Raw genomic sequence first — 24,226 nt, forward strand, 5'->3', positions numbered from 1 at the left:
GAGTTGCAGTGCCTGTTCCCATGTGTGGGTGGTGCAAAGATGGGCCGTCTGTTGTTTAAAAGTGCGTATGAAGCATTCTGCTTCTCCGTTGGACTGGGGTGAACTGGAGCACTTGTTAGATGACAGATGCCATTTTGTTCACAAAACTGTTCGGAATCATGTGAAGTGAACTGTGGTCCATTGACCAACACAAGTACTTCTGACAAACCTTCGATGCAAAATATGGTGCTATGTGATGTGCTTGAAGCCATAGGTACCGCAAATGGGAGAGTGCTAAAAGAGTCTACCACTATGAGCCAAAAAGTGTTCCAAACTGGTCCTGCAAAGTCAGTGTGCATTCATTGCCATGGCGACTGAGGCCAAGCTGAGAATGTCTGTTTTGACAATGGTTTTCTGTGCATGCGTGACACTATGACATCTATTCAATGTGGGCATCCATGCCCTACCAAGTACAGTGCTGTTGCACTATCTGTTTAGTGCGAACAGTTCCCCAGTGTCCTTGGTGTGGGAATCACAACACATCCTTTTGCAACACTGTGGGAATAAACACACATGATTGTCCACTGTCATTTTGAACTAGAATCTCAACTTGTTGAGCTATAACATTATGCTGACAAGCAAAATATCGGCGCACTACTGAGTCCTGGATACTGTTCGATGAACGAGGCCAAGCTGTGTGAATGTAATGCAACAAAATCTTGAGATCTAGGTCTGCTTCCAGGGCTTGTGGAATTTTTCTGTAGTGCAAGGTAAAGATTCCAGCAATTCAGAGTCCTGCACATTGTTTTGGTAACAAGATATGGCATATGCATCAAAATCAGATTCTGAGCCAATCAGAAGGCGAGATAAGATGTCTGCATTGCCATGCTTTGCCATAGGTCTCTACACAATTTCATACTGATGCTCTGAAAGCAACAAAGCCCAACATTGCAACTTTTTTGAGCAGTGCATGTAGGATCTGGCCTTGACAGATGAAACAAGGACTGCAAAGACTTGTGATCTGCCACCACAAAAAGAACTTGGGACTGTACAAATTGTAATGGAATTTTGTCACACCATACACAATAGCGAGAGCCTCTTTTTCTATTTGAGAATAATTGCACTGAGTTTGAGTTAAAAACTTCGAGGCAAGAGCAATGGGTCTATCTTGTGCACAGATTCTGAACAAAAGCACAGTGCCGATTCCTTAGGAAGAAGTTTTGATTTGCAAAGCTACAGGTTTGGCCAGGTCAGAATGCACTAAATATCTGTCATTGAGCAAGGCATTTTTGAGTTTCTGAAATGCGTCCAGACGACAGTCTTTAGTCCACACTAAAAGTACATTTTCGTGACACAAGCAATGCAATGGAGCCGCGATCTGAGTGGCATTCGATATGAACCGAGTGTAGTATGTCATTTTGCCTAGTACTGACTGCAGTTCAAACACATTGCAAGGAACAGGCAGGTCATGGATTGCAAGCAAATGAGATTGGAGGGGGTGCACTCCGTGACTGTTTATTGCATGAACTAAGTACTGTAGTTCAGTTTGAAAAATGTCACACTTTTTGAGACAACACTTGAGAATGGCTTCTGACAACACTTGAAAAAGAGTACGCAAATTGGCAATGTTTTCCTCTGGTGTATGACCTGAGATGACAATATCATTAAGGTAGTTTGAACAGAGTGGAACTTTTGCAGTCAGCCATTCCAAGTAATGTTGAAAACTGGCTGGTACGAAGCACTGCTGAAGGGCAAACGGAAATACTTGAACAGTCCCAAGCATTTATTTACAAGAAACACTTTCTGCGATCCAATGGAATTTCCTCTGCTGACAGTATCGGTAATCTTGCTATACCGCAATCTGGACACTATGTACTGGTGTAGCCTGTGCTGAACTGTGTCACTCCATGAATGAATGTTGGACACCAACCTGGAGTGTTGAGTCAAGTCAGTTACCGTGAGTTAGTGAGCCTGTCTCGGCCTCTCTCATGATAGGTGCATTTGATCAAGTGCCTACTGTTGATACTCGTGCTACATCTTTGCCAACTGGTGTGCTGGCGACAGCTTACGGCAGCACTAGTACAGTGGAACTTCGATTTTACGATCTCCGATTTTGTTTTTTTTTTCACTGTTCTACACCATAAATTCTTAGCCCCTAGAAAAACCCGTAAATTCATTTCCTCCTAGTAAGATTTACCTCAATTTTAAGTCCTTACTCAATGTCTCGCTTGACTTCATCCCATTTTCTTCCTATTAACATTTATAAGTGGAACAAAAGACAGATGATTTGCACCGTGGGTGGTAGTGGAGTTAGGGAATATTTTAGGCCACTGTGAAGAGGGGAGACGTGAGAGGAATTGCTGATGTAATCCATGATTATTGTTGCCAACACAACTTGCAACAGTTAGCTTCACCATGCAATTATGATAAAAGTACTGCTAGGTTGCAGCAGTAGTGGAATAGCAAGACAGTTGGCGCGAAGTGTTCCGGACCGAGCCAATACGTGACAAAGGGGCAATACGTGACAAAGGGGTCCAGCTGCCACAATTTCTTGTGCCACATATAACTCAATCTGATATTTTTGCATTTATTTCCAATGTACTATATTGAGCAACAATATCAATCATCAACCTATTAAGTTCAAACACTGAGTCTCAAAGAATATGGTCGGCCATAATCGAGGAAATGTCACTCTTTTCCGGCTAGTGAACTCTTATTGGCTGGCGACTTGTTAAGTCACCCAACAGCCAGCAGGGACACCACACCATACTAACACATATAAAATGAGATCACCTACTGGGTGCGTGGAGAGGGACTTCAATGACAGGAATGCAGGTAGGAGTGCAAGCATTTTGTGAAGACAATATGCTTTTCATGCATATGATGTGCTGTGACAAAGATGTCACATGGAAATAGAACAAGGGTTTTGCGATATCAATACACACTTTAAAGACTTTCATGTTCAAAACTGACATGATAAAATTACAGTAGCTACATACACTACTCATGTATATACTTTGCACCACACACACTGTAGATCGTAAAGATTGGCAGCAGTGATAGAGGGCGTGAAGCAAAACTGTAGCAACTGAGTTTTCTTTCAAATTTACATTTTACACATTGTACAGAAATTCACTGAGCCAACTAGTAACAAGCTTGGAACGTAAATTGGGGAAGTAAACCAATTTTTTCACGTTTATATTGCTCTCATCAAGCGTAAAATAACACCTTAACGGTGCTGAGCATATGAAGTGTGGTTCGTAAGAAAAGCATTAAATATCATTGCACAGCTTGTCATTAAGCAGAGGTCCGCATTTATGCTTATGGTTTAACCACATAGCTGCTGTGATGTTTTTGGCTTAATTCAACATTTTTGTCAATTTTTGCTTTTTTTTCTGGATGAGCACAAAGGATGATTTCTCAAAAAGTCTGTTTTGAACGTATAATTTGTGGTCTTAGTATGTTGGGAAATAGCTCGATTACCTTGTACCCAGGTACCAACTTCAATTTTTTGATGAGTTTTTACTTGCTGTTACAAATCTTTAATTTTTTTGAGAACTGGTGAAATTCATTACCAAAGATTATTGTATATGTACATTTAATTTCCTTTGCTTATACCGATTTTATACAAAGTATTGGAGAGGATTGCAGTTTTTAATCATGTATACCAATTTCATGCACTTTTGCTTGTATTTTGGGGATTTTAACATTTTCTCAATTCTGCATTTTCTTCAGTTTTGCGTTTTTTAAGTTCAAACCACATGAAAACATAAAATAGTGGTTTCACTATATATGCTTGTTTTAGTGCTGTTATTTCATCCGTTAACTCTTTTGGCTATTGCATCCTGTTTTACTGCAAGCTGAAAAATTTATTTATTTTTTTATTTTCATTTTCTTTGCGTAGAGCCATCGTAATCCAAATTAGATAGCAACTTTCTGTTGTTTTGCAAACTCATAAGCAATAGAATCTTGTTTTTGTACTAATTCTTTAACCATCTCACAATTTTTTTTTGATCCGTTAGTTCTATTTTTCACAATAAAAGAGTAAAAGTATCTATTGTCTGACTAGCCGACACTATATCGGCTTCCATCTCTGAAGCTCTTTCAGTTGATTGCCCCCATACAGACTGTATTTGACTATTTGTGGGGAAGTCTTTACCATTACCAGAATTCTCACAAAATTTGAAAGAATCTGATTCCCACCAACGGAAAAATTAATATTAACACTGCTAGGCAGTAATGTTTTTATTAAGCAATAATGTTGCTGATGTTACAATTGATATGCATTTACAAAAAAACTTATAGTGCTTTTGTAATTATTGCACTGTGGTACAATAAAAATTACAGTTACTGATAACACTCTATAGCAGCTCTAAAAGTTGAATCATATTACAACTGAGAGATACTGTATTGCTTAATACAAGCATTCACTCTGAAAGAATGTAAATGTACTTACTTGAGCTTGCTGCTCCACTGATGCTAACCTGCTTGGCTATCTGTGGGTTCTTGTATTATGGATGTTATCGCCAATTCGGGTTTTTTACCAGACTATAAAATGAGGCAGAAAGTAAAATTATATTAATAACAAGAATAAGCAGTGTACATGGCTTTTAAATGTTCTTGAATGGGCACAAAATTGAAGTAAGTCTCTGCTTATTTTACAAACAGAACTTAAAAGTGCAATATTACACCCATCTCATCTGGTATTGGCAGTAATTATTCATAGGAAACTCTATGTTCAACAATACTACAGCCATGGCTATCAAACTGAAAATCAGAAAATTGAAGTGCACGTTCTAACTATGTCACTAATTATTATGTACTCATTACCAGACGATACACCAAACAAGATAATAAATGGTAGCGTACCTACTTTAATGTTTATCTGCCACAGAGAGAGATATATACATTCAGGTAAAAAGTCTCTCCACAGTGATGGCGAGCTTCACGTGTCTCGCCTTGCAGGGCGTGTAAGGTTAGCAGCACATTCATGTCGCTGTGTAAGATAGGGGCTGGGTATACTGCTAGTAGCTGCGGTTATGTTGTGAGATGGGATTCAACATTATTACAATTAATTATTCACTGTATTTACCAATATTACAATAGTTACTGGAATTGTTTTGCTCTTTTTTGAAGGCATAGTTCAACACGTTTACATTTATTTACAAACACCTTTACCAATGTTCCACATGTAATTAAATGCAGATAATCAATTATTGCTGTCTTCTGTTCATCTATTGTCTTTGGGTTATTTTGATACACAAAATGTTTTAGCCGCACTCCAAAGGAAATAGTTGGGTGGAGACAGATACAGTGAGTGCAGGGGCCAGAGACCTTTTGAAATTACTCTGTCTCCAAAAATTTCATCTAAAAGTGTGTTGTAGGAGCAGTAACATTGTGTCATTTGAAAAATGAATGATTGACCTCAATTTCATTCAGAAGGGCAACAAATGGATAAATTGTCTGGGAATGATGGTAGTATCGAAAAAGATCAGCCCTGCAATTTGCGCTCTTGTTATGGCAACCCACACTCAAATTTTATCTGCATGCAATGGTGTTTCTCTTAAGGCATGTGAGTTTTCTGGTGAAGAAATTTATGAATTTTGGGAATTAATGTAGCCAGAGAGGTGAAAACAAGTGTCATCAGTGAAAAAAGTTTGATCTAAAACACAAACTCCATGTTGGTTAATAAATTGCTGAAACGATTCGCAATACACTATAGGTTTTGCATGGTCCACACATTGTAATTGTTGCACAGCAGTAATTTTATATGGATACATCCCCAGTTCTTTAATTATGTAAGAGATACTTCAGCCTCACGCAATAATCTCCTCACTAATTATGTTGGATTCCGCAGCTTTATGTCCAAAATGTTATCAAGCTGCCATTCTGTTAAAACAGTGGACCTACCAGTTTGTGGAAATCATGAACTGAATCTGTTGTCTGGAATTTGTGAGTTAAATCATGTACAGTGTCATGATGTTAACACTTATAAGCAGGGGAACTTGATCTAAATTGCCACCTCACATGCTCCGTAAAGTTTCCTCACGTATGGAAAACCTTGTCCACTAGAAACTCAATCTCTGCAATATTAAGTATTCTCACTACACTCAGTTTGTACATAATCTAGCAATATCACAACTAAAAGCTGCAATGGACACACAATACTACTACCCCTACCCTACCACTGCAGATCCACAGAACACCTGCAGGTGAGACTTGAATGTGTTGCCAACCTTGCACACCCCACAAGGTGAGATACACAAGGCTCATTGCTGTAGAGAGACTTTGCAGACTCTGTAGTTTAAGTACTCTACTCATAGAGCAATGAAAATTGCTATTTGCCATAATTAATTCATTAATTTTCATCAGATCCAAATAAGGTTTATGGTCTACATGAATGAAAGCAGAAATTGCATAGTGTTTGATTTAGTACAGATCAGATTTCATCCTTCCTTTCACAAAAAGCGTCATAGCAAAAGTGAATAAGTATTTTTTCATACAGATCATTATATCTTCTGAGAACCAACCTAGTACAATGAGTTAATACTGGATCACAGATATACAATCCACAATTGTTCATCTTATGTGGCAAAGATCACAGTTACCAATATAGAAAAGATGGAATTTTCTCAAATTGTGTGGTTCGGACAGATTTCATCCTTGAGGATGCTCATTGGACCAATCATCTTTCTTCATTGCTCACTGAAGAGATTGTTATTGCTTTACATATACTACTGAAATGAGAATTGTATTTATTGAGTTATATGTATAGGTAGGTCCCATTGTTTGGCAACACCATATTTCAGTGAGGAATATTTATTTTTTCTAGGTGCCCTACTACTTGACAGATATGATGTCATGTAGTGTAAAGCAACATTCAAGACACTCGGAAGTGATACAGATCACAGAGTGAATTAACTTTTTCACAGGCATCAAAGCTGGCTATACATAGCAAATACCCCCGTGTGGGTCGAGGGGCTAGAACAGGCCCGAGGTATTCCTGTCAGTCCTACGAGGCGACTAAAAGCAGTTCCACACGTTTCAGCCTTTATATGATGGTCCCATGTCGGGTTTGACCTCCATTCTTCAAAATTTTCCCGCAGAGCAAGCCAATTGGGGAAGGGCGCCTTGCAAGGTGCATTGTATCCATCGTGCATTGATCTTTAGCCCACTTTCTCATTGTCGCATTGCAGTCCTGCCCATTCTCCATCTCTTGGGCAAGGACACCTTCCTGGGTGCGTTTTCCACCATGCACTATCCAGTGTCGATTTCTGCATCGACGATGACTATGGACTTCTTTGCACCTGATATCCAGCACGTAGCCAACCCTTTGTGGTGGGGCACCATGTAACCTGTTGGTTGTAGCCCCCTGACCACACAGGGATCGCTGTGCTGATGCCTGCGCCATTAACTCCCTATGTATTGCAAGGGGTAGATGCCCATTCCTCTGGGGCATCGGGACTCCCAGCAATGGCCATCCTGCCAAGTGGCCTTTGCTGCGGATGAGTGGCGCCCGTGGGGAGGGCCCCTGGTTGGAGTGGGTGGCATCAGGGCGGATGACATGCGATGAATTGTAGTCCATCATCTCTTCCTGGTAGTGAAATGCCAGCAGTCTCTAAGTGATGACGAGCTCAATTTAACGCACTGAAATGCGACCCCAAATCGTTCACCTCCTTGGCCACACCGTGAGAGGAACATCGGGCAAAGGATGGCAGCGAATCTTATTCGCCCCGGTACCTTGTATGTTCGAGAACTGATAGGGAATCTTTCATGACGATGAAGCCTCAGTTTTTTGTTGAGCATTTAGAGGACAAGTTCGGGGAGGTGGAGGGCTTGTCCAAAATGAGATCTGTGATCAAAACAGCATCCTCTGGCCAGTCATGGGAGTTACCTGCTTGTGACAAGCTGGGGGATATTTCTGTAACCGTCACGCCCTATAAGAGCTTAAATATGGTCCAGGGTATCGTATTTCACAGAGACCGTATTTTGCAGTCAGACGATGAGCTGCGCGCCAATTTAGAGCGGCGAAGTGTACATTTCGTCCGGCGTGTCCACCGGGTTCTGAAGGATAATCAGGTTGCCACTGGTGCCGTCATCTTGGCCTTTGAGGGTGATACATTACCTGAGAAGGTCAAAGTAATGGTCTGCCGGTGTGATGTAAGGCCCTATATCCCTCCCCCGATGCGGTACTTGAAGTGCTGGAAGTTCGGCCATATGTCTTCCCACTGTACTTCCAGTGTCACATGCCTAGACTGCAGATGCCCATCACATCCCAATACTCCATGTGCCCCACCTCCCATCTGTGTCAACTGCAGAGAGCACCATTTGCCTTGCTCGCCTGACTGCAGGATTCTCCAGAAAGAAAGGAAAATCATGGAGTACAAGACTGTGGACAGACTGACCTACACTGAGGCTAAGAGAAAATTTGAACGCCTGCATCCTGTGTGCATGACATTGTCTTACGCCGCCACTACAACACTTCTGGCACCATCAGCTCCACCAACCCAGGTCACCTCTCAGAGCTGGAAGACTACACCTGCCCCCTTGATGGTGGGGGAGCATTTCCCTCCCTGTTGCTCCTGTACCACCTACTTCGGGAGCAAACACCCCCCCCCCCTCCACCCCCCCCCCCCCCCAAACCATAAGGGATATCCGTCCCCACTTCTAAGTTGGAGAAGTGTAAGTCTTCTTCAGTTTCTCTCACAGGAGAGGGTCCCTTGAGTCACTCCCTTCCCAGGTTTCTTCTAGTGGGAAAGACGACACCTGCCAGTGACTGAAGAGCCCGAAAGAAGTTGGTCGTAGGGCTTCATGCTCATCCTCTGTCCTGGAGACAGTGAAGTCCTCCCAGCCAGGGAAACCCAAGGAGCAGCGAGAGAAATCCAAAAAGAAAACCCCCAAGACCAAGGAACTTGCAGTGGCACCCACTCCACCACTACCTACAAGCTCTGTGGCTAAAGATGTGGTGGAGATTTTGGCATCCACTGAGGACCTAGATCTCTGCAGACCCTCAGACACAATGGAAATAGACTGCTGAGGCAATAAATTGATGGCAGCATGTGACTCTGAGGTAGGTGTAAACTGCCTCATTGAATGTTCCATGCCTTCCCAGTCTCGTGATGTCATCCTCCAGTGGAATTGCGGCAGTTTTTTCCACTGCCTGGCTGAGCTATGGCAACTGTTAAGCTTTACACCTGCTATCTGCATTGCCCTCCAGGAAACCTGGTTCCTAGCAATGCGGACCTCTGCCCTCCACAGCTATAAGGGATCTTACAGGAACCATAGCGACTATAATAGATTGTCAGGTGGAGTTTCCATTTATGTCCTAAACTCGATCTGTAGTGAACATGTGCCCCTTCAAACCCCTCTTGAAGCTGTGGCTGTCGTAACTGCCGTCTGCTTCACGTCTGCTGTGCAGCGAGCTACCTTAATTTAAGTATTAACTGTATTTTTCTTACTTGTCACTTCTTCTTCCGTGTGTATTTGCTTTTAGGAAGCTTTAATTGTCTGGTGCTATTAATAGTGTTCCATAGATTTCGTGTTTGTTTTGAATATAGTCAGAGAGAGTCCCTTTAGTCAACCATAGTGCCAGTAGTGCTAGTGTTTGTTTTCAATACAGTCCAGAGACAGGTAGTGCAATTTTCATTGTTTTCTACAAGAAGTGGCTAGCAACCCCAGTTTAGTGAATAAACAGCTGCCTTTAGTGAATTAGCAGTCTAGTTAAAGGTTGAACAACCCTCTTCAGTAAATTGATTCCTTAGGATGGATAGGATGTGTGACTGCTGTGTACGGACGCAGGAGGAGCTGGCCACTGTTCGCGAACAGCTGAGCGTGTTGATGGCCGCGGTCAGCCGTCTTCAGGCTGCTGCCTCGGAGTGTAGCGGCAGTGGGGAGTCTGGTGCTTCACACACTGTCCCTGCTGTCGAGACATCTTCGCGGGTACCGGGCGCGGTTGGGCCACCCTCTCCCCAAGGGGAGTGGCGGGTTCAGCGGCGTTCGCGGCACACGAGGCGGAGGGTCAATGTGGAGGCTGGCCGTGTGGCATCGCCCACTCTGCCTGTGAGTGGACATGTGGCTGCTCCTTCAGCAAGGTCCGAGCAGGCACACGGGGGGAGGGGTTTATTAGTTATTGGGAGCTCCAACGTTAGGCGGGTGATGGAGCCCCTTAGGGAAATAGCGGGAAGGTCGGGGAAGAAGGCCAGTGTTCACTCTGTCTGCTTGCCGGGGGGCCTCATCCGAGATGTGGAGGAGGCCCTATCGGCGGCGATAGAGAGCACTGGGTGCACCCGACTGCAAATTGTTGCTCATGTCGGCACCAATGACTCCTGCCGTCTGGGTTCAGAGGTCATCCTCAGTTCGTACAGGCGGTTGGCGGAATTGGTGAAGGCGGAAAGCCTCGCTCGCGGGGTGGAATCAGAGCTAACAATTTGTAGTATCGTTCCCAGAACCGATCGCGGTCCTCTGGTTTGGAGCCGAGTGGAAGGCTTAAACCAGAGGCTCAGACGATTCTGCGGAGATCTGGGGTGCAAATTTCTCGACCTCCGCTATCGGGTGGAGAAATGTAGGGTCCCCCTGAATAGGTCAGGTGTGCACTATACGCCGGAAGCGGCTACAAGGGTAGCGGAGTACGTGTGGAGTGCACATGGGGGTTTTTTAGGTTAGAGAATCCCCTCCCTAGGCCCGACAAGACGCCTCCTGAGACGCGGCAAGGTAGGAGTAGGCAAAATGCAACAGGGAATAACAATATTAATGTGCTAATAGTAAACTGCAGGAGCGTCTATAGAAAGGTCCCAGAACTGCTCTCATTAATAAACGGTCACAATGCCCATATAGTACTAGGGACAGAAAGTTGGCTGAAACCAGACGTAAACAGTAATGAAATCCTAAACTCAGATTGGAATGTATACCGTAGAGACAGGCTGAACAGTGAAGGGGGAGGCGTGTTTATAGCGATAAGAAGTGCAATAGTATCGAAGGAAATTGACGGAGATCCGAAATGTGAAATGATTTGGGTGAAGGTCACGGTTAAAGCAGGCTCAGACATGGTAATTGGATGTCTCTATAGGCCCCCTGGCTCAACAGCTGTTGTAGCTGAGCACCTGAAGGATAATTTGGAAAATATTTCGAGTAGATTTCCCCACCATGTTATAGTTCTGGGTGGAGATTTTAATTTGCCAGATATAGACTGGGAGACTCAAACGTTCATAACGGGTGGCAGGGACAAAGAATCCTGTGAAATTTTTTTAAGTGCTTTATCTGAAAACTACCTTGAGCAGTTAAACAGAGAACCAACTCGTGGGGATAACATATTAGACCTTCTGGTGACAAACAGACCCGAACTACTTGAAAAAGTTAACGCAGAACAGGGAATCAGCGATCATAAAGCGGTTACGGCATCGATGATTTCAGCCGTAAATATGAATATTAAAAAGGGTAGGAAGATTTTTCTGTTTAGAAAAAGTGACAAAAAGCAGATTTCAGAGTACCTGTTGGCTCAACACAAAAGTTTTGTCTCAAGTACAGATAGTGTTGAGGATCAGTGGACAAAGTTCAAAACCGTCGTACATAATGCGTTAGATGAGTATGTGCCAAGCAAGATCGTAAGAGATGGAAAAGAGCCACCGTGGTACAACAACCGAGTTAGAAAACTGCTGCGGAAGCAAAGGGAACTTCACAGCAAACATAAACATAGCCAAAGCCTTGCAGACAAACAAAAATTACGCAAAGCGAAATGTAGTGTGAGGAGGGCTATGCGAGAGGCGTTCAATGAATTCAAAAGTAAAGTTCTATGTACTGACTTGGCAGAAAATCCTAAGAAATTTTGGTCTTATGTCAAAGCGGTAGGTGGATCAAAACAAAATGTCCAGACACTCTGTGACCAAAATGGTACTGAAACAGAGGATGACAGACTAAAGGCCGAAATACTAAATGTCTTTTTCCAAAGCTGTTTCACAGAGGAAGACTGCACTGTAGTTCCTTCTCTAGATTGTCGCACAGATGACAAAATGGTAGATATCGAAATAGGTGACAGAGGGATAGAGAAACAATTAAAATCGATCAAAAGAGGAAAGGCCGCTGGACCTGATGGGATACCAGTTCAATTTTACACAGAGTACGCGAAGGAACTTGCCCCCCTTCTTGCAGCGGTGTACCGTAGGTCTCTAGAAGAGCGTAGCGTTCCAAAGGATTGGAAAAGGGCACAGGTCATCCCCGTTTTCAAGAAGGGACGTCGAACAGATGTGCAGAACTATAGACCAATATCTCTAACGGCGATCAGTTGCAGAAATTTGGAACACGTATTGTGTTCGAGTATAATGACTTTTCTGGAGACTAGAAATCTACTCTGTAGGAATCAGCATGGGTTTCGAAAAAGACGGTCATGTGAAACCCAGCTCGCGCTATTCGTCCACGAGACTCAGAGGGCCATAGACACGGGTTCACAGGTAGATGCCGTGTTTCTTGACTTCCGCAAGGCGTTCGATACAGTTCCCCACAGTCGTTTAATGAACAAAGTAAGAGCATATGGACTATCAGACCAATTGTGTGATTGGATTGAGGAGTTCCTAGATAACAGGACGCAGCATGTTATTCTCAATGGAGAGAAGTCTTCCGAAGTAAGAGTGATTTCAGGTGTGCCGCAGGGGAGTGTCATAGGACCGTTGCTATTCACAATATACACAAATGACCTGGTGGATGACATCGGAAGTTCACTGAGGCTTTTTGCAGATGATGCTGTGGTGTACCGAGAGGTTGTAACAATGGAAAATTGTACTGAAATGCAGGAGGATCTGCAGCGAATTGACGCATGGTGCAGGGAATGGCAATTGAATCTCAATGTAGAAAAGAGTAATGTGCTGCGAATATACAGAAAGATAGATCCTTTATCATTTAGCTACAAAATAGCAGGTCAGCAACTGGAAGCAGTTAATACCATAAATTATCTGGGAGTACGCATTAGGAGTGATTTAAAATGGAATGATCATATAATGTTGATCGTCGGTAAAGCAGACGCCAGACTGAGATTCATTGGAAGAATCCTAAGGAAATGCAATCCGAAAACAAAGGAAGTAGGTTACAGTACGCTTGTTCGCCCACTGCTTGAATACTGCTCAGCAGTGTGGGATCCGTACCAGATAGGGTTGATAGAAGAGATAGAGAAGATCCAACGGAGAGCAGCGCGCTTCGTTACAGGATCATTTAGTAATCGCGAAAGCGTTACGGAGATGATAGATAAACTCCAGTGGAAGACTCTGCAGGAGAGATGCTCAGTAGCTCGGTACGGGCTTTTATTGAAGTTTCGAGAACATACCTTCACCGAAGAGTCAAGCAGTATATTGCTCCCTCCTACGTATATCTCGCGAAGAGACCATGAGGATAAAATCAGAGAGATTAGAGCCCACACAGAGGCATACCGACAATCCTTCTTTCCACGAACAATACGAGACTGGAATAGAAGGGAGAACCGATAGAGGTACTGAAGGTACCCTCCGCCACACACCGTCAGGTGGCTTGCGGAGTATGGATGTAGATGTAGATGTAGATGTAGACGACGCAGGAAATAACTGTCTGCAATGTATATCTTCCTCCAGATGGTGCAGTACCCCTGAACGTATTAGCTGCACTGATTGATCAACTCCCTAAACCTTTCCTACTTCTGGGAGATCTTAATGCCCATAACCCCTTGTTGGGTGGTACCATGCTTACTGGCTGAGGCAGAGATGTCGAAACTTTACTGATGCAATTCGACCTCTGCCACTTAAATACTGGGGCCGCCATACATTTCAGTGTGGCTCATGGTAGTTACTCGGCCATTGGTTTATCAATTTGCAGCCCAGGACTTCTCCCATCTATCCACTGGAGAGCATAAGACGACCTGTGTGGTAGTGACACTTCCCCATCTTCCTGTCATTGCCCCAGCGTCAGGCACACGGACGCCTGCCCAGATGGGCTTTGAACAAGGCAGACTGGGGAACTTTCACCATTGCTGTCACTGCTGATCTCCCCCACACGGTAACATCGATGTGATGGTTGAGCAGGTGACTAGCACAATTATTTCTGCAGCAGAAAACGTGATCCCTCGCTCTTTAGGATGCCCGAGGCATAAGACAGTCTCTTGGTGGTCGCCGGAACTCGCTGAAGCAATTAAGGAGTGTTGGCGAGCTCTACAGCGGCACAAGTGGCACCCTTCCTTGGAGCACCTCATAGCTTGTAAACGGCTTCATGCCCATGTTTGCTACCTTATCAAACAATGGAAGAAGGAGTGTTGGGAGAGATACGTATCCACCATTGGATGCCACATGTCACCTTCCCAAGTCTGGGCAAAGATCGAACGTATTTTCGGTTACCAGGCCCCAACAACTGTCCCCAGTGTTAACATAAATGGTGAGTTATGTAACGACAACATAAATGGCGAGTTATGTACCAACGCAAACACGATTGTCGAGCACTTTGCTGAGCACTTTTCTCGAGCCTCTGCATTAGAGAATTACCCCCCAACCTATCGCACACTCAAACAACGGCTGGAAGGGAATGTCCTCTCATTCACTACATGCTGCAGTGAATCCAAAAATGCCCCATTTACTGAGTGGTAGCTCCTCAGTGCCCTTGCACATTGCCCCGACACAGCCCCTGGGCCTGATCGCTCCACAGCCAGATGATTAAACATATCTCATCAGACTACAAGCAACGTCTTCTCGTCATCTTGAGACAGATGTGGTGCGATGGTGTCTTTCCATTGCAGTGGTGGGAGAGCACCATCATTCTGGTGCTGAAACCCAGTAAAAACCCGCTAGATGTGGATAGCCATCGGCCCATCAGCCTCACAAATGTTCTTTGTAAGCTGCTGGAATGTATGGTATGTCGGCAGTTGGTTTGGGTCCTGGAGTCACATGGCTTGCTGACTCCATGTCAGAGCGGCTTCCACCAGGGTCGCTCTACCACTGATAATCTTGTGTCCATTGAGTCTGCCATCCGAACAGCCTTTACCAGACAGCAACACCTGATTGTTGTCTTTTTTGACTTACATAAAGCATATGACATGACTTGGTGACGTCATATCCTTGCCACATTGCATGAATGGGGTCTCTGTTGACCACTCCCAATTTTTAACCAAAACTTCCTGCCCCTCCATACTTTCCATGTCCAAGTTGGTGACTCCCATAGTTCCATCCATATCCAGGAGAATGGAGTCGTACAGAGCTCTGTGTTGAGTGTATCACTATTTTTAGCGGCCATTAACGGTCTAGCAGCAGCTGTCGGGCCCTCCGTCTCACCTTCTCTGTATGCAGACAACTTCTGCATTTTGCACTGTTGCTCCAGTACTGTTGTTGCTGAGTGGCACCTCCAGGGAGCCATCCACAAGGCACAGTCATGGGCTCTAGCCAACAGCTTCCAGTTTTCAGCCGCAAAGTCGTGTGTCATGCACTTCTGTCAGCGTTGTACCATTCATGCGGAACCCACACTTTATCTTACTGATGATCAGCTCAATGTAGTGGAGACATATCAATTCCTAGGACTGGTTTTCGACGCTCGATTGACTTGGCTCCCTCATCTTTGTCAGCTTAAGCAGAAGTGATGGCAGCACCTCAATGCCCTCTGTTGCCTAAGCAACATTAATTGGGGTGCAGATCGCTCTACACTGCTGCAGCTCTACAGAGCCCTTGTCCAACCCCGAATTGACTATAGGAGTGTGGTTTATGGTTTGGCACCGCCTTGAGCATTGCATTTACTCGGCCCTGTGCACTGCTGTGGGGTTCGATTAGCGACAGGAGCTTTTAGGACGAGTCCGGTGACCAGCGTACTGGTGGATGCTGGTGTCCCTCCACTGCAGATCAGATGTGTGCAACTGCTCACCAGTTACGCAGCACACATTCATAGTTCCCAAGAGCATCCGAATTACCATCTCCTTTTCCTGCCCGCGGCAGTCCATCTCCTGCATCGGCGGCCCAGCTCGGGGCTAACGATTTTGGTTCGCGTGCTGTCCCTTCTCTCTGAACTGGTGTACTTCCCTTTACCACCTCTACTTGCGGTCTGTTCACGTACGCCTCCATGGTGTATGCCTCGGCTGCAGCTTCGTCTGGACCTTTTGCATGGCCCTAAGGGCTCTGTTAACCCCGCCGCTCTCCACTGTCACTTCCTCTCGATTCTTGACGTGTTCCGGGGATCTGAAGTGGTTTACACCGACAGCTCAATGGCTGATGGTCACTTAGGCTTCGCCTTCGTGGAGGACATATTGAGCAGCACTCCTTGCCAGTTGGCTGCAGTGTTTTCACTGCATAGCTGGCGGCCATATCTCGTGCTTTTGAGAACATCCGCTCATGCCCTGGCGAGTCATTCCTCCTGTGTACTGACTCATTGAGCAGCCTACAAGCTATTGATCGGTGCTACCCTTGTCACCCTGTGGTAGAGTCCATTCAGGAGTCCATCTATGCCCTGGAACAGTCCCGCCGTTCCTTGGTGTTTGTGTGGACCCCAGGACACATCAGAATCCTCGGCAAAAAACTTGCCAATCAGGCACTGCAGAAACCGCTTCTGGAGGTAGACATCTCCGAAGCTGACCTGCGTTCCTTCTTACACCACAGGGTTTTGCGGCTTTTGGAGACAGGATGGCATATCAGCACGCACAACAAACTGCGTGTCATTAAGGAGACTTTGTATGTGTGGAGGTCTTCCATGCAGGCCTCTCGCAGGGAATCAGTTGTTCTCTGCCGGCTCCACATTGGCCATATGTGGCTAACGCATGGTTACCTACTCCGTCACGAGGACCCACCTCAGTGTAGCTGTGGCTCCCAAATGACAGTCGTCCACCTCTTGCTGGACTGCCCACTTTTAGCCACTCTGCGGCAGACTTATAACTTCCCCAGCGCCCTGCCTTCAGTGTTGGAAGCCAGTGCCTCCACAGTAGCTTTAACGCTTCCCACGCCCGGGTTCCCGGGTTCGATTCCCGGCGGGGTCAGGGATTTTCTCTGCCTCGTGATGGCTGGGTGTTGTGTGCTGTCCTTAGGTTAGTTAGGTTTAAGTAGTTCTAAGTTCTAGGGGACTGATGACCATAGATGTTAAGTCCCATAGTGCTCAGAGCCATTTGAACCATTTTTTAGTTTTACGTTTTATCCATGAGAGTGGGTTTTATACTTCTATGTAGGTTTTAGTGCATGTCCTTCGTCCCTCTGTGTCCTCCACCTTAGTGCTTTTAGGGTGGAAGTTTTAATGTGTTGCAGAGTGGCTAGCTTTCCCTTTTTATTCTCGTGGTTGGCCAGCCACTGTAATCTGCTTTCCTGTTTTACTCCCTTCTGTTTCTAGCGTCTCTCTCGTTTTCGTGTCCCCTTTTGTTCCTTTTAGTAGTCGTTGCCTTCCCTTTGTTCTTGTGGCTTTTCCTTTCTTTCCGTTTTGTGTTGCATATTTCGTCCATTTTATTCTCAAACTTGTGGCATTGTTTTATTAGGAACAAGGAACCGATACCCTCATAGTTTGGTCCCTTCTCTTTCTTTAAAACAATCAACCAACATAGCAAACAGCCATTTGAAGATAGACACATTGTCCCAGCCTGAACATGCCTATTGGATTGTAAGAGAACATTGGCCGTTTCCTTCAACACGAAGAGAATTCTAAATTCTAGGCTACAACATATTATAGTAGACAATCTTTTTAACCATTCCAAGCGTAGACAAGATGAAATGTGCATGGCAGACATGTCCAGTCACCTGCTCTTAGATACATATCTCCATCATCATTTCACAAATGATTATTGATCGGTACAATATAGATTAATTTTAAATGGTGGTACCTTTTCTCTTACATTCACCAGCCTCATTTTTCTTTATGATAAAATAATAAAATATTCTTCACTTATAACATTATCTTGTGTAGTTTTGCATTGTATTAGCAGCTAAAAAAAATCATTATTTACAAAAAAAATTATACTATTTCAGTTGATTTGCCTTACCAATGTTTCAAATTTTCCACTTCATAAAATATCCAAATATTAATTTTGATCTTGATGATTATCTGTTTCAGTGATAACAAATATGCATGTAAGTTGCGTAATCTGCAGTGACCTGTTCGTTGCAGCTGATGATACGTTCTGCACGCAGTGTGGTCACCTTTTTCATTACCAGTGTTTGATACAGTGGATTGAAAGGTGAGCCTTCAGTGAAGTGCATTTTTCTGGTAATAACAGAGGTACCAGTTATACAGAATGATTGTGTTTGCATACATTGGTATTTAAAAAGAAAATGTTTATGAAACACAGAAAGTAAGTGAAATGGTGAGATGTGTGATGACAGTAAATGAAATTTGAAGCTGTGGCATACAGAAGAAATATCATTGTACTTTCGTCTGGTTATGCGTCCCATCAAATGCTTGCAGTAAAACATGCTGCATCAGTCTTCCACAATTCTGTCTGAATTCTCAACATAAAGGTTCCAGCCTTTTTTTTTTTTGTCAGAAATCTATTGTAATTTTACACTGAAGAGCCAAAGAAATTGGTACACCTGCCTAATGTTCTGTAGGGCCCCTGCATGCAACATGACATGGCATGGGCTAGACTAATATCTGAAATGGTGCCGGAGGGCATTGACACCATAAATCCAGCAGGGGTCCAGAAATCTGTAAGAGTATGAGGAGCTGGAGATATCTGAGTAGCACGTTGCAAGGCATCACAGGTATGCTCAATAATGTTTGGTGGCCAGCAGAAGTGTTTAAACTCAGAAGTGTGTTCCTTGAGCCACTCTGTAGCAGTTCTGGATGTATGGGGTGTAACACTGTCCTGCTGGAATTGCCCAAGTCCATCGGAATGCACAGTGGACATGAGTAGATGCAGGTGATCAGACAGGATGCTTACAAATGTTTCACCTGTCAGAGTTGTATCTGAATATATCAGGGGTCCCATATCACTGCAACTGTACACGCCCCCACACCATTACAGAGCCTCCACATGCTTGAACAGTCCCCTGCTGACATGCAAGGTCTGTGGATACATGAGGTTGTCTCCGTACCCCTACATGTCCATCTGCTTAACACAATTTGAAATGAGACATGTTCAACCAGGCAACATTTTCCAGTCAACAACAATCCATTGTCAGTGTTGAAGGGCCCAGGCGAGGTGTAAAGCTTTGTATCACACTGTCATCAAAGGTACACGGCTGGGCCTTCTGCTCCAAAAGCCCATAACACTGATGTTTTGTTGAATGATTCGAACTGTGACACTTGTTGATGGCCCAGCACTGAAATCTTCAGCAGCTCGGAGAAGGGTTGCACTTCTGTCACATTGAACGATTCCTTTCAGTCGTCGTAGGTCTGCTCTTGTAGGGTCTTTTTCCAGCTGCAATGCTGTTGGAGATTCGATGTTTTGCCAGATCCCAGATATTTAGGATACACTCTTGAAATGGTTGTACGGGAAAATCTCCAGTTCTTTGATACCTCAGAAGATGGTGTGTGCCATCACTCATGCTCTGACTATAACACCATGTTCAAACTCACTTAAATCTTGATACCCTGCCATTGTAGCAGCAGTAACTGATCTAATAACTGTGCCAGAAACTTGTTATCTTACATAGGTGTTGCCGACTGCAGCACCATATTCTACCTGTTAACGTGTCTCTGTATTTGAAAACGTATGCCTATACCAGTTTCTTTGGTGCTTCAGTGTAGAATTGTAGAAATATTCGGCAATTCAATACAAGCAGGAAAAATGATCTGCATCTCCTTATGACAGTTCTAACTATGACAATACTGAGCTGTAAATCTCTTTAATAACATGTTTGTTGAAACAAAGTATCTGACAGACTTAAAGATCTTTAAAATATAGTTTAGGCATCTCCTAGTTTTCAGATCTATTTGTTCTGCTCTTGTAGTGAAATGGTTAAAGTGTGTGTGTGTGTGTGTGTGTGTGTGTGTGTGTGTGTGTGTGTGTGTCACTCCCTCACCCCACCCCCCTCACCACCACCCTTTTGCAATACACACTGGAGTCCAAATGACTTATCCTTCCTTTCTAATCTTTTCTTCTCTCCTCTCCAAGGAAGGAACTAATAGTTTTGAAAACTACAAATAGTGTTGGCACTTTTACTTACTACAATACTAAACATTTAACCTCCTGAAGGAAAGCTATGGCTGCAATTCTGCCTCTGAATTTATTAGTTTTCTCATGTCTAATTGTCATCGTGATCTTTAATCCATCTAACACATTCCATATCATAATGTTTATCACAGCCATGGACTGTGTGTGGAACATGGACTTAAATAATCATTTTGCTACAATTGATGTACTCAACAGGTACTGTGTCACACAATTTGTCATTCACATACGGTTTGTCTAATGGTTTTGGCGACAAGAGAAGTAGTGCAAAACTGGATTGCGAACTTCACACTTCTCTTACTACAGTTGACATACTTGAAACGTTTAGCCGATCCTTTTCTCTGGATATGTGGCTGCGTCAATCTCTACAACTTTTTCTCTGGAGAAATAATGCTGGTTAGAGGGGAAAATGCTCTCTCTCTCCGTCCCCCCTCACCAGCATCCCCCCTCACCCCCCTCACCCCCCTCACCACCGTCCCCCTCACCACCGTCCCCCTCACCCCCGTCCCCCTCACCCCCGTCCCCCTCACCCCCGTCCCCCCTCACCCCCGTCCCCCCTCACCCCCGTCCCCCCTCACCCCCGTCCCCCCTCACCCCCGTCCCCCCTCACCCCCGTCCCCCCTCACCCCCGTCCCCCCTCACCCCCGTCCCCCCTCACCCCCGTCCCCCCTCACCCCCGTCCCCCCTCACCCCCGTCCCCCCTCACCCCCGTCCCCCCTCACCCCCGTCCCCCCTCACCCCCGTCCCCCCTCACCCCCGTCCCCCCTCACCCCCGTCCCCCCTCACCCCCGTCCCCCCTCACCCCCGTCCCCCCTCACCCCCGTCCCCCCTCACCCCCGTCCCCCCTCACCCCCGTCCCCCCTCACCCCCGTCCCCCCTCACCCCCGTCCCCCCTCACCCCCGTCCCCCCTCACCCCCGTCCCCCCTCACCCCCGTCCCCCCTCACCCCCGTCCCCCCTCACCCCCGTCCCCCCTCACCCCCGTCCCCCCTCACCCCCGTCCCCCCTCACCCCCGTCCCCCCTCACCCCCGTCCCCCCTCACCCCCGTCCCCCCTCACCCCCGTCCCCCCTCACCCCCGTCCCCCCCCCCTCACCCCCGTCCCCCCCCTCACCCCCGTCCCCCCCCCCTCACCCCCGTCCCCCCCCCTCACCCCCGTCCCCCCCCTCACCCCCGTCCCCCCCCTCACCCCCGTCCCCCCCTCACCCCCGTCCCCCCCCTCACCCCCCCCCCCTCACCCCCGTCCCCCCCCCCCCTCACCCCCGCCCCCCCCCTCACCCCCGTCCCCCCCTCACCCCCCTCACCCCCGTCCCCCCCTCACCCCGTCCCCCCCTCACCCCCGTCCCCCCCTCACCCCCGTCCCCCCCCTCACCCCCGTCCCCCCCTCACCCCCGTCCCCCCCTCACCCCCGTCCCCCCCTCACCCCCGTCCCCCCCTCACCCCCGTCCCCCCCTCACCCCCGTCCCCCCTCACCCCCGTCCCCCCCTCACCCCCGTCCCCCCTCACCCCGTCCCCCCCTCACCCCCGTCCCCCCTCTCCCCCCGTCCCCCCCTCTCCCCCCGTCCCCCCTCTCCCCCCTCTCCCCCCTCTCCCCCCTCTCCACCTCTCCCCCTCTCCCCTCTTGAAGTCTAAGAGGACTTCAGCGATAGAAGTATATGAATAAGAGAAAGATATCCCCAAAGAAGGAAACCCTCCCCCCCTCCCCCCATTCCACAGGATCCCTACCACACTGGTATTTGAGTGTGAAGCCAGAGGAGGTATGGTGTTCAATCGGCTCCTACAGAACGGACATTCTCACCTTCACCCTTGAGGTCCACGAAGAAAAATCTTAGCAACACCTATAGAACAGCAAATGGTGAAGAATCAGTCACACTTTTTGCGAGGATTGTCTGGAAGGTGTGATGTGCGTTTTGTGTTAGTCATGATTTATCTGTTGGTGTAAATCATGCTATTACTTACACCACCCACCCCTTTCCAAATTGATACAAACCCTCCCATTAACATTACCTTTTATAAAAGGTATAAAGCATTCTATACAAAATAGAAAATTATACACTACAATAAAATAGTTGTCTAATTAGTCAGTTTATACCGTATTTTATACACACATAAAATGCTCTGTTCAGTTTATATCATCTCGATATAACTCTGTTTGAATAGCACCATGATATACTCATTTCATTTCATGTCTAGAGACCACTGTTGATCTGTGATTCTTTTAAATGTATTATTTTTCTGTCGTATCCGGTTTTCTATATGCTAAAATTATAGGGTAGTTTAAAAATTCAATAATAGTTAACAGAATAGGTTAAGATTTGAAGGGAATTTGGTGCAGGAAAAATAGTACAGAAGAAACACCGAAAACAATTTGGGATCTGACTGTCATCACTCTGCCCGTTAACACAGAATTTTCTCGTCCCTGGGAGTCAGATGTGACTCCGCCCGGATCCCATGGACCTGACATTAACCTCACTTGAGCAAGTGCAGACCAATACTTCTCGTTAAATTTTGTGTGAATGTCTCCCCACAGAAAAACAATTACCACTTTACTAGGAAACACAACATTAGGTAAAGTTGTTCTATATTCTTATTTGTCATGGACAAGTTTGAATTCTTTGCACAAGTCATCTATAACCTTGCTAGCATCATTAAGTTTGGAAAAAGCAACCGTCGAAATGTTTCTGGAGATTATACTCTCAGTAACTTCTCAATCTTTAATTAGTTCAAATGGTTCTGCCAAACTTCTTACATTTATAATGTCAGCGTTGGCTGTTTTTCCTTTAAAACTTCGTCCAATGTTATCTACTCGTGAACTAAAAACGCGTGTAGTAACACCTGGGATTTTCGATTGAATAATTGACATTACTTCCTTAGGTCGATCTGTGCTCTCTTTCAAAGTATTCATTTCCTGTCTTACAGAATTAAATTTAACATTACATACATTATCACAAGATTCTAGATTTTCATTAAGATCAGGTTCTTTATTATATTTGACTTCAATATCAAATTCTAACTTCTGGATCAACTTCTGAAATTGGTCGTTCTCTGTCTGACTTAAGTCACTGAACAGTTGGTTTACATGGATAGTCAGGGAATTACTTAATTCATTCTTTAAATCTAATTGCAAACTCTCCACTTTATCATTAAGACATTGAACTTAGCATTTAAAACCTCACCCTGTGCTTCTAGTTTTTCACTTAAAGTAGCACTTAGTTCCTTTCTTATAGCAGCTGAATCCACCTTCTGTTCATCTAATCTAGCATTTAGTTGAGTATTCACCGAGTCTAATTTAAGACTTAGTGCTTTAATTAAATTTGCGACCTCAGTCCAGTATGGCATTTCTTTTCTCACTGCCATGGATGGCTATTGCTGGTTCTGATGTTTCCCAAATTTTTTGAGTATTATCCATATTCCCCTTACTTTTAGCTCTAGTGATCATTAAAATAAATTCACCTCTGAGTATAATAACTGTACTAACAGTCTATTATTGAACCATGTCTTTAACTTCACACTCAAATAATTATTGTCTTTCGCTCACCTGGTGTAGAGTTTTAGGCTGCATTGGTGAGCCAGTGTGGAATCAGCACCAGTGAACAGCACGGGTGCCGGCAGCTTCGGACGTTGGTTTCAGTGTCAGTGCTGTTGAACGAATTTGTAGTCAGCACCGTCATCAGTTGCTGGTTACAGGGTCCACGCCCCCGCGATGTGTGTGAGGGCTGCTTACTCTCCACACTGGATGTTCATCGTCGAATAGATCTCATTGTAACTCTTCTTAGTCGAAACTATTGATTTTTCCTTGTGTCTTTTCTTGTATGGTATTTATTTATTTTCACTCCTTTTTATACAAAATCCAACTCTGTGAAACAGTTTCCCTGTCTTGTTGCTATTGGTTGCTATGGCAACTCACAGTATCTTTTTATCTTGATTTCGTTTCAAAATTCCTCTTTCTTAGAGTCCTGATCATGTCGGTCGCCACGTTCTAATGGATTCTGCGACAAGAGAAATGGTGCAAAACTGGATTGCAAACTTCACACTTCTGTTATGACAGTTGATTTACTTGGAACGTTTAGCCGATCCTCTTCTTTGAATATGAGGCTGCGTCAATCTCCACGACTTCTTCTCTGAAGAAATAATGCTGGTCAGAGGAACAAAAAAATGCTCTCTCTCTCTCTCTCTCA

The 24,226-nt window shown here is 45.2% G+C and overlaps 1 protein-coding gene across 1 annotated transcript in view; it reads left to right on the forward strand.

Annotated features, from left to right (window-relative positions):
- LOC126174834 (E3 ubiquitin-protein ligase TRAIP) overlaps nt 1-24,226 on the forward strand; it is a 224,806-nt gene that overhangs the window by 21,094 nt on the left and 179,486 nt on the right. The window contains exon 2 of the mRNA XM_049921214.1: nt 17,992-18,115. Within this exon, the coding sequence (XP_049777171.1) occupies nt 18,003-18,115 (113 nt within the window). The 5' untranslated portion in view covers nt 17,992-18,002. The remainder of the gene's footprint in view (nt 1-17,991; nt 18,116-24,226) is intronic.

The sequence above is a fragment of the Schistocerca cancellata genome, chromosome 3 (genome assembly GCF_023864275.1).
Source record: "Schistocerca cancellata isolate TAMUIC-IGC-003103 chromosome 3, iqSchCanc2.1, whole genome shotgun sequence".
NCBI lineage: Eukaryota > Metazoa > Arthropoda > Insecta > Orthoptera > Acrididae > Schistocerca > Schistocerca cancellata.